A 16,397-nucleotide genomic window follows, 5' to 3' on the forward strand; every position below is an offset into this window, starting at 1 on the left:
GCTGAAGCTGAGGCAGACAGAAAAAAAAAAAAAAAAAAAAAAAAAAAAAAAAAAAAAAACCCAGAACCAAAACATCAATGCTCAGAATCAAGCACTTATACCGAATTTCAGCTAGGTATAAGAGACTTGAAAAGCCAAATGATGCAGTGCTTCATTAGGAACAGAAGATAGGAAAGTGGAAGATGAAAATTAATGAAATATTGAGTAAACATGCAGAAGGAATACAAAACAAGCAGGTAACAGTGAAGCTGATCAGTAGGAAAGAGAAAAGGAGAGATGATCGTGACCTAGCTAGGATTGAAGCTGCTGCTCTTTACCAGCTGATTAAAATCCTATATGAAAGGATTTCAAAATACAAGGTGAGCCCTTCAAAAGCAAGATGATGAAAATGCTTTGAAGTAAGGTAGAAAAAAGTCACAGAAATCTATCCTACCTCAACACTTGCTTTTTGGAGCATCAACAAAAAAGACCACTGTTAACTTTGAGATTGACATTAGTATCATCTGTATGGTCTGGAATTAAGAAGTGGAAGATCAACAAATAATGAGAGATCCTTGCACAGAGGGAAGGCTAAAAGGCAAACAACTCCATCTTCTTAAAACAAACAAACAAACAAACAAACAACAGCCCACTCTGAAGAGTTTTATTAGTTGAGAGAAATATTTCATTCTGAGTAGTGGAAAAAAGGAGTTGTAAGAAAACTAAGCAATCTGCAATAACTGGAAATGAGTCACATAACTGTTAAAGGGAAATATTTTCTATAGATTAATATTACACAGTGAAACAAGTATCTTTATAAAGATACTGTTTTGAAATAATATATCACTTCAAAAACTAAAAAGCCCTTTTATTTTAAGCCTCATGTTATATGACTACATAGGGTGGTAGACTTCCTCATCTATCTTATTGTTAAAAAAAAACAGTATTATTTAATATTTCAAGAATATAATGAGGGAGACAGCAAAAATGTCATTACATCCATGCAGCAAGCTGCTCAGTTATTATTTTTCTGTTTCCTTGTTAATGTCAAAGAAAATCACAGCCTGTCCGAGTTTACCACTCTGATAAATAATGAAATATATTTCCTGTTTCAGGAACCCAGTTTAAATAGAAGAGATAGAGTAGCAGGAAAGAAGTATGGTATCTTTTGTGCCAAATGAGGAACTGAGACATTGAGAGATTGTCCAGAAGGAACCAGGAAAGTCATAGCAAATTGTGCATCTTTTGGCCTTTCTAAATCCTAGTGCAATGCCGGATTTGAAAGTGCTGTTTTTAAATATGATGCCACAGAATCAGGATGTCATGGAATCATGCTGCCTCTCTGTCTTCCCTTTGTATATGTAAATTTATGCACATACATTTTTCCTGCCCCTTGTAAGTTCAAGAATATTCCTCTCCTCCAGTATTTAGAAGTGCATTTATGGCAAGAGGTTACAGTTGGCATGTGTGCTGATCCCAGTCCATTTCAGGGCAATATGAAAGGGGGGAGGCAGGAAGAGTTGGTGCACATTTGGCTTTCTTTCACCCAGCAAAATCGAGAGCTTGGCTGTTCTGCTGGTGGCCCTGACACACGCAAGGGCTTAGAAATTTCTCCCCAGCAAAAGGAGGTGGCTGAGAGTGGGCTGGCCCTGAAGCATAGTTGAGAGCAGACTGTCCCCCGGCCACAGTGGAGAGGCCTAGCCCGCCAGCTGTGTGCTTGAACATTGCCTTTTTAGGGCCTTTTTCCCCTTCTATTTTTTTTTTTCTTTCCCTCTCCCTCCCGGGAATGGAGCTGGGACGAGGCGGCACCGCCTCCCTTCCCGCCCGGCCGCTCCGGGGACCGGGACCGGCGCGCCGCGGTCTCCTGCTGCCCGCCTCCTCCCAGCGCGGCGCTGCGTGGCTCCGCCCGCGGCCACGGGCCCGGCCAGAGGAAGAGCCTCAGCCCGGCAGCGACGGGACCGGGCGACAGGCAGGGGAGGGGAAGAGCCATGTCCTTGGCGGAGCGTCGGCAGCAGGAAGAAGAGGAGGGGGAAGGGAATGGGGCCGACGCGGGGGAGGAGGTGGTGCAGATCCGGCTGGGGGACAAGTGCTACCCGGTGTGCAAGAGGAAGCTCATCGAGCAAAGTGACTACTTCCGCGCCCTGTACCGCTCGGGCATGCAGGAGGCAGGGCAAGGCCAGGAGGAGCAGCTACTGCGTGGGGGGCTGAGTGCTCTAGGGCTGGAGCTGGTGCTGGACTTCATCAACACCTCCTGCCTGGCCAGGCTGGAGCAGGAGGAGGGGGGTGATGAGGAGCCTCCTTTGCTGGAGGAGCTAGTGGAGGCTGCTTCTTTCCTGCAGGTCACACCCTTGCTCCGCCTGCTCCTCTCCCAGGTAAGGCTGGGCAATTGCTTGGAGCTGCACCACCTGGCTCAGGTCTATGGTCTCCAGGACTTGCACAATGCCTGTCTAGACTTCATGGCTGCCCATTACCATCAGGTGCTACGGAGGCCTGATGCTCGGCCACATCTCCTGCCCCATGCTCTCCAGGAACACTTGAAGGAGAGGCGGATGAAGGGCACTGCCACTCTTGTGGCCATTGGAGACTTCATGGGTGCCTGCTCACTGGGCCTGCCTCCAGGCTGTCATCCTCAGGTGGAAGCTCCCTGGTCAATGCTGAGGTATGATGAGGAAGACCAGAGGTGGCTTCCTCTGGCCAACAACATGCCCCCTGATCTGGTGAATGTCCGAGGCTATGGGTCGGCGATGCTGGACAATTATCTGTTCATTGTTGGGGGATACCGGATCACCAGCCAGGAGATTTCAACTGCCCATTGTTACAACCCTTGCCTAAATGAATGGAGTCAGCTGGCTTCAATGAACCAGAAAAGGTAACCTGTGCTCCCTGTAATACATATGTTCATGTATACTATCAAAATACAACCTGTTGAATCATGCAGTGTTGAGTGAACTCAGAGTTATGAGATGTGATTCAGGTCTGTATCTGCACCGTGAGTCACGAGTGTGTGTTGCATCATGTGATGGGAAGGATTGCAGTGCTTGACTATATATCTTGGCTGTATGCTACCAAATAGGCCTGACAAACCTAGTCCTTGCTGATAACAGTTATCCAACAGCACAACACTGCAGCCTGACACAGGTAACGGCTGTAGCAAGGCAATGGTAAGGAGGATGGGGCTCTGTTGTGTAAATACTTGTGAGTAAGTTCATAGCTATGGGAGAGTGCAAGCTAGGCATCAGCTGAAGAAGTCTTGGCTATCTTATTACCCTGCATTACACGTAATCATTCACCTCAGCATGGTGGTGCCTCTTGCTTTTAAGTTGTAGCATAGGTTTGTGAAGCTAGTCTCTCCAGTAAGCTGCCTGTGCTGGAAATAGAAACTCGTATTCAAATAACAAAGATAGAAAGCAAATACAAAATTCTCAATTTAGTTTTTTTTTCATGGTGCATTGTAACTCCAGTACTATATGTGACAAGGTTTACTGTTCTTAGTGGAAGTGTGCTGTCTGTCAGAGCTAGAGATGGATATAAAATTTCAATTGGAGCAGTTTTTCATTGGCTGGTAATTTCATAAAAATCTGAATATTCTGTAGGCCTGTGCAATATTCACCAGAAAAAAATCCGGAAAAGATTATGAGAAATTTCTCCTTTTAGGAGAGTATTTTGATCTGGTAGACATTCATCATTTTGATATTTTCTTTTTTTCCTGTAACTTTTAAAATTGTTTGGAATTTATGTTTGTGCTAATATTCACTATCATTTGTTATAGTTTATATATGAAAGAATAACAGGGCACAAGACCCGAGGGCACTCCAAGAACAGATTCCCATCCCCCTATCTAAGGCAGAATTCTCTCTACCTAAATCAGCTTATTGCAGGGTCATCAAAAAGAAGCCTTTTACTTCATTGAAACAAAATGTTTCTGTCAATCCAGCATGGATTTCTTCATTGTTTCCATTTTACAAAAAGTATTTAAATTTTTATCTTCTTGATCTGACTCAGAACTAAAACACATAAGGATACCAAAATTCACCATAGAATAGAAAATCTCTTTTCCAACCAGTAAATGTAATGTTCACCAAGCAGCAGAGACCCTAGCCAATCACAGAGCAAGGGTCTGTGTAGTAAAACTGCAGTCTCTATTTCAGTGCGCTTGCAACCTATACCCCCTCAAAACAGGGGTTTGACTGAAAATTGTTTCTTTCCTACTCCATCCCCTTTTTCACTTCCTGTAGTGTTGTGAGAATTCAACTAATTTTTTTGCATCTGTAATCAGTTGTTGGAACTGATGAGAAACACAGTGTCTCTCTGGTTTATTGGAAAGGCTTTGAAGAAAAAGTCTGTCCTTAAATGAGTATTTAGATTTTTTTTCTTTCTTATACTTTGTAGATGCTTCTTGGCATCTTGAACCTATAAGCAGCTTTCATTGACGTGCCTTTGAGAACTGAGTCATTTTAGTAGGCCTTGAGCTTGCAGTCTTGACTGCCTGAGCATGACTGAGAGCACATTGGCTTTAGTGAAAGTGGCTGAAGAGGTCAGCCCAAACAGTGTCTTCTGTTGAAATAAATATTGGAATACCACATGAATCAAATTACAAGATCTAGGCATTGGCTTGTATAATGTGTGTAGCAAAAGTGAGATGTTATTACAAGTGATGATTCTGCAATGTGGCAAATGAGGACTTGCTAAAAAATGCTTCTGCAAAGCCCTTTTTTCAACTTTCAGCCTGGCTGTTCAAACTTTAGCCCAGCATTTTTTCCCCACATTTTCCATTTTTTTCTAGGATTTACAGTCATATCAGATGTTAACAAATGAGTACCTTCTCTTTATATTTCTATTTACACCTATACTACCATATTGACTTAATCTTGAAGCTCATCACAGGCGACAGCAAGATACTCCTTAGCTAGAATTTCACATTAGCAATTTATTGCAAAAGAGTAATTTGCAAAGGGTTATTTTTCGAATACTCTCTTTTCTTACATTTCATTGTAGTTATTGCAAGTCAGAAAGAATCCAGAATATGTCTCTAGACTGGAAAGTAACAGCAAGTTGGTACATAGCTCCCTGAATAATAAACCAGGAATGTTTTTGTCATGGAAGCTCTGCTGACCCCTTCACAAAATGTGTCGGTGACTTTAGGGTCTTCATGGAGTCTCAATTCTCACGCTTTTTCTTTTCTTTTCCCTCTTTTCTTTTCCCTCTTTAGGAGCCAACAGCAGGTAGATTTTTAGAATCATGGAGTTTTCATTCAGCAGGAACAGCACTTATGCCTGACAGCTGTAGAAGTACTGCAGTTAGAGCTGCAGTTTGCTTAGCATTATATTTTTATTTTGTTGTGCTACAGTCAGATAAGTAGGTCAATTGCCTAGTGTGCTGCTTGGCAAACAGAGTTGTGCAACACTGTCAAAAGAATTTGTGTCTAATGTGTGATCCCATGGATCCATTTTTATGTACATTGAGGCAGAGTTCTAGCTCCCACTGAAGTTGGTTTGACTTCAGATGATGTTTTAACAGTATCTAGATTTTGCCCATATAAATGGATGCATTTGCCAGAAGAGAAGGTTGAGTATTTATGGAAATAATTATGTTGAGTTGTTTTAATGTGAGTTCTCTGCCCTTAAAAACCTTGTAAATTCTATAATATTTGTATCTTTAATTATTTGTGTTAGTATAATAATCCCAGGTTGTTGGGATTCTCTGCACTTGCACAGAAGAAAGAGATTCTACTTCTAAGTAGAAGACAAAAACCATCAGATGGTTACTGAATACTTTGTAGTCATTCTGATTCATGTTATAGCTCTTAGTTTTCTTTCTAAGTATAGAGCTCTATTATCATAGTTTCAAATTTGTCCACAATAGGTAACTGCCATATTTTATTGTTGTGCTACTCTTGTAAGCTTAAGAAAACTTATTACTACTACTTATTAGTAGTATATTATTCCCCTGTTTATGCATGCGTAAGGTAGACAAAACAGTTTACTCAGGCTCATATAGGATGTTTGCAACTGATCATTGAACCTGTTATCTTCTGAGGCTAAATCTGATGCTGGTCCCAAGTAGTTTCTAGATCTCTGATCTTTGAAAGTTGCTTTTGTGTTTGCTGTACAACTATACTTCATAGAACTACCTGGACTTTTTTTGAGGAAGAAACTTCATGTAAAAGTTGTCCAAGACCAATTTTGGGCTACAGGGACTGGAAGATAACAAGGAGCTTGAGGACCGTTCAAGTAATATACTTGAATGTCTTTCCATAGTTTTATTTAAATTGATGCCGTCAGTTGAAATTTACCATTTAAAAATAATGTACTCATAAGATTTCTACTGCATGTGCTCATTTCACCTGTGTATTCCATTCTTATTTTCCCTCAGAACATTCATGATAGGTTAATATTTGACTCTAGAAGGAAGAAATCATTAGATTTGTACAGAATGATACCGATCAGTGGACAAGAAGAATGCTTGCTGTCCTCTTTATAACCACTTTTATGATAGTCTCTTACATGTAGATCATATGGCCGTTAATGCAGCCCTAGAACAATGTGCTTTTTTGCAAGATGTTGCTGCTGTCTTGTACTAAAATATGCATTCTGACCCCCAGATCCTTTATATTTGTCTATTAGATTTTTCTCCTTTCCTGTATATAATACTTTGCTTAATTGAATCTCACTGTGATAATTCTGGGCTGTTTTCACAATTTGTCAAACCTACTCTGAACGTCAGATCTCAAATGCATGCTCTTACTTCCCAAGAAAAGGTTTCAGTGGGTCTGCCTCAGCTGTAAGGCAGATTTGTCCGGCAGTCTTGGTCATCTATTTGTCCAGACTTTTTGAACTATTTACAAGACTCTTTTTTAAACTTTTTTTTTTTTTTTTTTTTTTTTTTTTTACAATTTTTTACAATTTTTTACTTGCAGGGGGTGGTGGGATGTTGTGATCTGAACTATTGTAAAACTGCACAGCTCCTTCTTGCTTGTGTTCCTGGGGTTCCTTTTAGAGGAAACGAGGGACTTCAGAATACATAGTTCATACCAGCTTTCGTCCCAGCAAGAAGGGTACACACTAGGCCTGGCATTTGAAAAGCATTTCTGATCTCCCACGTTTAGGTAACTCATTGATGTGAGTGGAGTTGTATCACAATTGAATTTGACTAAGTCCAGTTATTGCCAAGCTGCAGTCCATGGAACACTTGCTAGTTGTGGAGAGCTGGCTGGTTGCTCTATGTTTGCTTTCCTTGTTTCCAGCTGCTATAACACATTAAAAGAGAGTATAAATACACTAAATATTTCCTAATGTCTGTTTTCCATATAAACACCTGCTGTTACTGGCATGAAAGGGACATTGACAGAAGTTTTTCATGATAACATTGAGTAGTTGTCCCTACTATTCATATAAAGTGTGCTTATCTTTAAGTAAACTGAACCTTGTGGTTTAATACATTCCAGAAATCAGTTCTTCTGCATTACAACACTTCATACTTGTCTTGTGAAGTTGTGTCTTCTGTGGAAGAGCTTTTACCGTGCTTAAAAAGTGCCTTGAAGATCTTGGGGATAATGAACACTATCTGTGTGCAAGTCAACTAATTTTTTAAGCCAAAAATCCTGCATCATCTCCATCATAGCACAGACATGGAGTTATAGGCTTTCTAACATACTTTTGATTTTAAAGGATTATTTAGAAAATGCATGTATTCATATTCTGCATTTTTGTCCCTCATTTATAGATTTTCTTCACCATAACTTTTAGAACAGGTACATTGCTTTGAAAATCATTACATTTTTGCAAGCAGTTATTCTCACTTCATATCCACTATTGATTGCCATGTTATTCTGGATTCTCTAAGATGGAAAACATTATTGCTGTAGAGAGGAGATGAACAGAGTGACCTAATCATAAATATCAGAAAAAAAAAGAATAAAAAGCAATTAATTCCTTCAGAGGAGCATTTTAGTTTCCAAAGCTATATCAGGATGACAAGAACAAAATGATTCCATCTGGAAGCATATTCTTTTTCCAAGTATATTTAATAAAAAGAAATTACAGGGGAGTCTGCTGCTAAGCAAGGTTCATTTTGTCCAGACAAAACCCTGCAAAAGTACTTAAGCTGTAATCTTTGAATATTGGATCAATGCAGAGTAAAATTCACTTTACTGCCTAGCAGGCCAGTGCAAGGCTAAAGCATCACTTCAGTTTTACCGACATAATGCAATGCCTCATTTGGCCTTGTGCTTATTTGTTGCAATGACTTTCATACATTTAGTTAATTGAAATAGTACTTGGTTAAATCTTGTGGATTTGACTTGAAATGAACAGTATGAAAGGAACAGTCTTACTAGGCATTGAGCTAGACATAAGTAAGACTTTTTCCGAAAAGGGGAAGGGCTGATCCTCTATAGCTGGAAGGAATTGATGAGCATACAAGCCCACCAACTTCAGGCCCTCCAGTTTGATCCCACAAACTTGCACCTTTAATATCCACAGACCATTTACAGCTACAAGAATACTGCTAATAGTCATTGACACGTTCATGGATCTCCTTCCCCGTTGCTTCCCAGATCCCTTTTGAGACAGTTCTTTATTCACTCTGGATTTTCTCTGTCTGTATTATCTTAAAAGTACAAAATATAAGGCTTTTTTTTGCCTCAGTAATTAGAAAATTATCTTTTATCATGTGTGAAGTACAACAGCATAATAGAATACACTGAGAGAAAAGAACAGGGCATTGCCTATGAAGCAGAATGTATTTTGTTCAACTATGAATGTGTTTTTGCTTCAGTGGGATGGAGGGTGTATTTAGTAGTTTAAATTAATGCTGAATAAGACACAGGAATTTCTCCTTTTCTATCTTTTGCAGAACATGATTCAATGTGTACCACATTAAATTTCTGTTTATTAGGGTTATTAAAGAGACTAATTCTACAATTTAAGACTGGTACACATTCATAAGCATTCAAGTCTTGTTTGAAATTCCTGGAATTTTAACTAAAATAATATCTTTGATTGTGCGTATATATAATATATTTTTATCTACTATCCTTAAGGCACTTTACTAAAAGCCTAGAAAAATGAGACATCATCTGAACACATCAGTTAACTAAACAGTTTGCAGATCAAATTGTGAAAGATTGAATTCCAAAATAAAATATTAATCAGTCTCAGCATCATTAAATTCCAGAATGTCACCGGTACATTCTGTGGACACAGGCACTGTCACAAGCAAGTACAGTGTATTTTGGACATACACTGAACAGTTCAGATGCTGTAATATATTAAGAGATGGAACATGTTGAACATAATAAATATGTTGGAGCTTGGTTAGGAAGAACTGTCCTATATTTTTCTGTATATCTGTTTAATCTATTCTAATGTTGCAATCTCTATCTTTCAGGTCCAATTTTAAGCTTTTGGCTGTAAATGGAAAGCTCTATGCCATCGGTGGTCAATCTCTTTCCAATGTGGAGTGTTATAACCCAGAACATGACTGGTGGAATTTTGTAGCATCCCTGCCAAACCCTCTTGCAGAATTCTCAGCTTGTGAGTGCAAGGGCAAGATCTATGTTATTGGAGGATACACGACACGAGGTACCAAGCTTCTCAATTTTTCTTTTTAACCTGATTACTTCTAAGGTGCAGATCATTTTCTTTTCTTTTTCAGGAAACTTTTAAACTGATGTAGGAAGCTGTGTAATTACTCATTGCAATAAGTAAAAATAAATCACTCTTGGAAAATAGTTGACAAACTAAATCAAAAGTTTGCTCTGACATACAGGCATCAGATTATTATTTTCAGAGCCTAATGCTAGGGTTTCCAGTTATGGCCAACAAGCATATACACTTTGAAACTAAATATTTGGGCTGTTATTTACCATCTGACTGATTAGTGTGTGGAGCTGGGGTGCTGTTCCTCTGAGGTAAATGAGCCTTCTGGAGGACTTTTTAAATTTTAGTCATAAAATAGAAATAGAGGTCTCAACAGATTCTGTTTTGTTTACCTTTTAAAATATCTGTTTTAGAATGGCAGAAGGAAAGATACTAAGAAAATATCTGCCTGCATTGGTATTTCTCATATATTAATATGTTTCATAACCCTTTCACTATAGCATTTCAATGCTTCATAGGCAAATTGAAGCTATAGGTAAGATTTTCAGTATTGAAATAACTTAATGGAATAAGAATTTAATCAGGAACCAACATTTTTAACTTGCTTCTTTTTTGCACACTTTTTTCTGAGGGGACCGTCAGTAGGAACGACTTGAAGTTGCAATCCCTGCAACTTTTTTCTTTATCCAGTGGAAAAGCAAGCCACTTAAAAAGAGCTCATATTTGTTCATTCCTTAAATACATAATGCCATTCTTTGTGTGGAATACCATTTTTTTTCAGAGGACTGGAAGCTGATTTTTCTTTCATGTCAAATGTTTAGTATTTACCAGGTTTTCTTAAAGTTCCTGTTTCTAAGACTTTACCCACTTCATTTGACCACAATCGTTTGAAAAGAAATCGTGTTTTCCGAGTGGAGAGTAAAATTAGAAGAGAGATCATTCATGATTCAGCTTTTGGAGCAAGTATTTCAAACAAAGCTAAACCAATAGTAGAGCAAGCTGTACTTTTCAATGTCAGAGTCTGTAGAGATGCATTTTGATCCCTTGTGGTTCTTGTGGTAAAGATAACCTTCAATGGAGTATCGTGCAGCCTGTTCTGACCCAAAACCTGATGACCTTCCCGAAGTAAACAAAAGATATCAGAGTGCCTGTTTCCATGTGGAGGAGCACACTGTGGTGTGCTCTTTAGTCCTGATCCTCTTATCATCGCCACTAAATGACCTGTGAAGTGTATTGTGCCCCCTGACATCCTACATGTTCAAGTGGACTAGCACTGAAGGGTGTCCTGCACAGGACGCTTGCTGTGAAGTCCAAAGGGAAACATTTTTTGAGACAAGGGAGGAGAGGAGACTGAAGCACAGAGTAAAGGGAAGGCTCATTGTTTCTAGAGACTACGGTTATTTTTTGTCATTTTTATCTACAGAGAGAGAATAGGTAAGAAGAACAAACTCTGTTTTGGTTAGCAGTGCTATAGGACTACGGGAGCGCCAACTTTTCTTTTCAGTTCCCCTAAACTTTGCAAGTTGTTTTGCTGGTGCTCATGCTGTTCATTCTTCAGGTTGCCTCCTACTGGTGTTATGGATAGGAAGATCAGCATGTTGCTGAAGCAGATCCTAGTCCCTTAAAGTTCAATAACAAAGCATATATTATCAGGATTGCTGCTGTATGTCAAGCTCCTTATCTGGAACTTACTATATGTAGTTTCAACTGAAGGAGAGTCAATGAATTATCTTGCCTTTTCTACATCTTAGAGGATTGCCATTGACATTCAGGGTCCTGTCTCAAGAGGTCTTTTTTTTTAAGTCTATATTTAATGGAAACAGAATAGTAAAACAGTATAAAAACATGAGCAGTAGATAAAAACTAGTCTGAACATGTTTAGACTTAAATATAAGTCCAAGTCCATTCATTACAAGTCAGGCCTGTTCCTATTATAAATAAAGATCCTTTACTGAATCAAGGCCTAGGGTCCATTTTTCTATGACATCTTGGCTTAGGACAGCAATCAGACTTAGAAACCAACATTACTGAAATTATAGTGGTGATTAAGATTCCAAGTCATGCAGATGTTGGAAAGTGTTAAGTCACTTCCAACTAGCTGACACACAATGAGGCTCATTTGCTGTTTCATTCTATTCACCAAATAAAACAAATGCAGCAATTAATATGTATTTTTGTGTAATGTTTCTATGTATACCTCAGTAACTATGTGGTTTTGATAAGTTTTGTGGATTTTTTTTAATGTGTGTACATCTTTCTTCTGAGAAGATATACAGTCTTTTGAGACTGCGTGTTTCAAAAGATGGCAGGATCTGAAATTTCCCACTCTAAATTGTTATGACCCTTCTTGAATAAAGATTTTCCTTCTAATTTTAGGATTTTAGCTGTGAACCAACAGCATCTATTCTGAGTAATAAAAGTTCCGTGTCAGGAACTAAAATGTTTGTCTTGTATTAGTTTTTTCTTCTATGGAAATAAAACTCTGGACTGAGCAAATTAGGGCCATATCACAATAGGCTTCCATTTCTTATGATTTCTCTCAAACCATAGCACATTTTTCCTGGGAAGATTATTACTATGGATAGACATAGAAACTTAACAGATGGAAATGCGGATTTTTTTTTCTGCCATAATGGGTGAGAGAATGATACATTGTTTAAATAAAGAGATCATCCGCATGTAAAGCTTTGATCAGAAGTTTTGTAGAGGGTTACCATGACTTTTTTCTTCTTTTTTTCCTTTATTTAATGAGACAAGAAATAGTACAAAATAATAAGCAATGACTAGTAGTCATCATTGGCCATGCAAATGTTATAGCAGGATCTTCCTAACCACGCTGCTAATGCACTCCATTTGTGGCAAACTGATATATTTATGACTATTTGTGCCTGTACCCTTACATAACTTTGCCAGTATATCACCATCTGCTGTTCCTCTTGTGAGCTCATCTGGAGTTCATCATATAGAGTAAACTTGTAATAGGGAACAGGTTTTATTAAACAGACCAAGCTGGAATCTGCAAGCATGTTATCGCTTCTCATTTGAGCTTGAATTTAAGCTCAGGTCTCCAGAGATTGAAACTGAATTTGCTAGTTAACTTGGGCCCTGTGCATTCTGTGCTAATTTAGTGAAGTCTTGATACAGGACTTATCTAGGGCCTCCTCTACATTGTAAATCAGGGAGATATTGTAAAAATTTCATAGAATAACAGTATGGATGCATCTCTGAGTTGTGAATAAAGCAGCGATAGAGCCTCAGCCTTTTTTTCATTCTGGGGCGTGGAGTTCCCAGTTCTTAAAGGATTTTGACATTGTGTGTATTTCTGTCTTTACAAGGCACTGAAAATGTGCCCTTAGGTCATCCACACCAGTTGCTGAAATGTAACTAGCTTTTTGAATATTATTACATAAAACTTTGATTTGTGGAGTGAAATGTTAAAAAGCATTAAATGAGAGTATTAAATTAAAACTAGAATGATAACACCTCGCAACCATTAATAAAACATACTGCGTGTGTGTGATAATTTGATTCATCTGTGATCACTGGTGGAGAGCAAAATATTGCTCCATCTCCTTTTTCGAAAGGAATTCTTAAGTATGAATCAATGACAAAACAAAAAGTAGGTTAACAAATAGGGATTATTTAGCTAAAATCCCCATTCCCAGACCATTTGCATCATGTAATCAAAGTTCAGAGTAGTTTAATGTTTCCCTCTGCAATGGAAAAGAATGTTCAGGCTTTATTGTCAAGAGGAAACAACTGCAATTCTCAATAATCAGAATTTCTTCCCTGTTCTGCTACACTGTTGTGCTGTGGAGTAACGTGCCGGCAGTCTGTAATACTCGCTCATTGTCATCAGCAGCATAGAGTCTAGCTGGAGGCCTGTAGCTAGTGGAGTTCCCCAGGGCTCAGTACTAGAGCCAGCGTTGTTCAACTTACTCATCACAGAATCACAGAATCAGTAAGGTTGGAAGGGATCTCTGGAGATCATCTAGTCCAACTCCCCTGCTCAAGCAGGGTCACCTACAGCATGTTAGACAGGATTGCCCTCAATAATCCTGGAGCCTAGATGTAAGAGAGAAAGTCTGGAGAAAGGAAGACTTTCCTTTGGTTGAGGAGGATAGGACTAGAGATCATCTGGGCAAGGTTTGATATCCACAAATCCATGGGCCCGGATGGGATGCACCCACAGGTACTGAGGGAGCTGGCAGACATCGTTGCCAGGCCACTCCCCGTCATCTTTGAAAAGTCCTGGAGAACTGGAGAGGTGTCTGAGGACTGGAAGAAAGTCAATGTCACTCCAGTCTTCAAAAAGGGCAAGAAGGAGGACCCAGGCAACTATAGGCCGGTCAGCCTCACCTCCATCCCTGGAAAGGTGATGGAACAGCTCATTCTGGATGTCATCTCCAGGCATATGGAGGAAAAGAAGGTGATCAGGAGTAGTCAGCATGGATTCACCAAAGGAAAATCATGCTTAACCAATCTGATAGCCTTCTGTGGTGGAATGACTGGCTGGGTAGATGAGGGGAGAGCAGTGGACATTGTCTACCTTGACTTCAGCAAGGCTTTCAACACTGTCTCCCATGGCATCCTCCTAGACAATCTCAGAAAGTGTGGGTTAGACGAGTGGACTGTGAGATGGATTGAGAACTGGCTGAAAGGCAGAGCTCAGAGGGTCGTCATCAGTGGCATAGAGTCTAGTTGGAGGCTTGTGGCTGGTGGCATCCCCCAGGGCTCTGTACTGGGTCCCATCTTGTCCAGCTTATTCATCAATGACCTGGATGAAGGGACAGAGTGCCTCCTCAGCAAGTTTGCTGATGATACCAAGCTGGGAGGAGTGGCTGATACACCTGAGGGCTGTGCTGCCATTCAGAGAGACCTGGAGAGGCTGGAGAGTTGGGTGGAGAGGAACCTCCTGAGGTTCAACAAGGGCAAGTGCAGAGTCCTGCACCTAGGATGGAATAACCCTAGGCACAACCAGTGGACAACCAGTTGACTATGAGCCAGCAATGTGCCCTTGTGGCAAAGAAGGTGAAAGGTCTCATGGGGTGCATTAGGAAGAGTGTTGCCAGCAGGTCAAGGGAGGTGATCCTGCCCTTCTACTCAGAGCTGGTGAGGCCTTATCTGGAGTACTGTGTCCAGTTCTGGGCTACAAGAGAGACATGGAGCTACTGGAGAAAGTCCAGTGTAGGGCTGTGAAGATGATCAGAGGACTGGAGCATCTGCCCTGTGAGGAGCGGCTGCGAGAGCTGGGCCTCTTTAGCCTGGAGAAGAGAAGACTGAGAGGGGATCTTACCAATGTGTATAAGTACCTGAAGGGAGGGTGTCAAGGGGATGGGCCCAAACTCTTTTCAGTTGTCTCATGCGACAGGACAAGAGTCAATGGGCAGAAACTGAACCATAGGAAGTTCTACCTGAACGTGAGGGGGAATTTCTTCACTGTGAGAGTGACAGAGCACTGGACCAGGTTTCCCAGAGAGGTTGTGGAGTCTCTTTCTCTGGAGATTTCAAAGGCTGCCTGGATGCAACCATGTTTAATGTCACCCTGCATTTGAGCCTGTTTGAGCAGGGGAGTTGGACTAGATGATTTCCAGAGATCCCTTCCAACCTCAATCATTTTGTAATTCTGTGATTCAAGGAGGAAGAATCTTCTGCCAAAGTACCTTCTAATATATTTATTTATTTATGAATCTCTCCTTTATTTCAGACAGGAATATGAACATTTTGCAATACTGTCCCACTTCTGATTCCTGGAACAACTTTGAACTGTGTCATGTCCATGTTCGCAAGCAACAGATGCTCTCTGTTGAAGAAACGATATACCTGGTAGGAGGTTGTATCCATGAACTTGGACCAAACCAAAAATCCAGCCAAAGTGAGGATGTGTTAACTGTGCAGTCTTACAACATTGCTACCAAAGAATGGCTCTACCTCAAAGAGAATACATCAAAATCAGGTCTTAACTTGACTTGCACTCTCCACAATGATGGAATTTATATAATGAGTAGGGATATTACATTATCTACAAGCTTGGAGCACCGGGTTTTTCTTAAGTATAATATATTTACGGACAGCTGGGAGGCACTAAGACGCTTTCCAAGCTTTGGACAAAACATGCTGATCTGTTCTATGTATTTGCCTGATGTGCGAGAGGTGTAACTGCATCAGATTTTTCTTTTCAGGTTATTAATCATTCTTGTAAGAAATATTGCTCCCCCTAAATAATTCCAGCTTCAGAATGCAATGCAGTTGCATAATGTAGGCATGAAACATTGATTCTTTTATTAAAAAATGTTGCAAAATCAGGTATTAAAAGAAATACTTCCAGAACCATTTTTAAGATTGCAATTTTAAAATGTTGTTGCTTTGGATTTAAATGCCTCTAAGACTTGTTTGCAATCTAAATATAATGTTATTGTGTTGGTAATTGAGAATGGACTTCCAAAAACAAAGATGATCAGTCTATTCTATTCTCCATCTTAATAGACAGTTTAGAAGATAAATAAGAAGTATGCATGGTAAAAGTGAAGATAATTTAACAAAGTAAATAGTTATAGATCTAAGAGAAACCACAGAAGACATTAATTATTTTAAGACAGTTTTTACTCAAACTATGTCCTGTTAAATGCACAATATTTAAGATTGTTTATACTCTTACAGTACTATCTCCTCTACAGAAAAAAGTGAGATTTTCAGAGATGTCAGCAATTGGGGTACCACTGAGAAACATGAAATTCCCCTGATTTATTTGTCGTGAAATGCTTTGACAGGGGTTGGGGAGATTTGCCTCGAGGTTGAAGATTGCTGGTTGGATGTTAG

At 39.7% G+C, this 16,397-nt stretch overlaps 1 protein-coding gene across 1 annotated transcript; it reads left to right on the forward strand.

The window, feature by feature from the left end:
- The first annotated feature begins 1,967 nt into the window (after positions 1-1,967).
- On the forward strand, positions 1,968-15,902 carry KLHL42 (kelch like family member 42). Its single transcript, XM_062570868.1, has 3 exons — positions 1,968-2,848; positions 9,367-9,560; positions 15,286-15,902. Exons 1-3 carry the CDS (start codon positions 1,968-1,970, stop codon positions 15,735-15,737), a joined length of 1,527 nt encoding a protein of 508 aa, XP_062426852.1. The 3' UTR covers positions 15,738-15,902.
- Positions 15,903-16,397: the final 495 nt, after the last annotated feature.

This window comes from Rhea pennata, chromosome 1 (genome assembly GCF_028389875.1).
Source record: "Rhea pennata isolate bPtePen1 chromosome 1, bPtePen1.pri, whole genome shotgun sequence".
In the NCBI taxonomy this organism is placed as follows: Eukaryota; Metazoa; Chordata; class Aves; order Rheiformes; family Rheidae; genus Rhea; species Rhea pennata.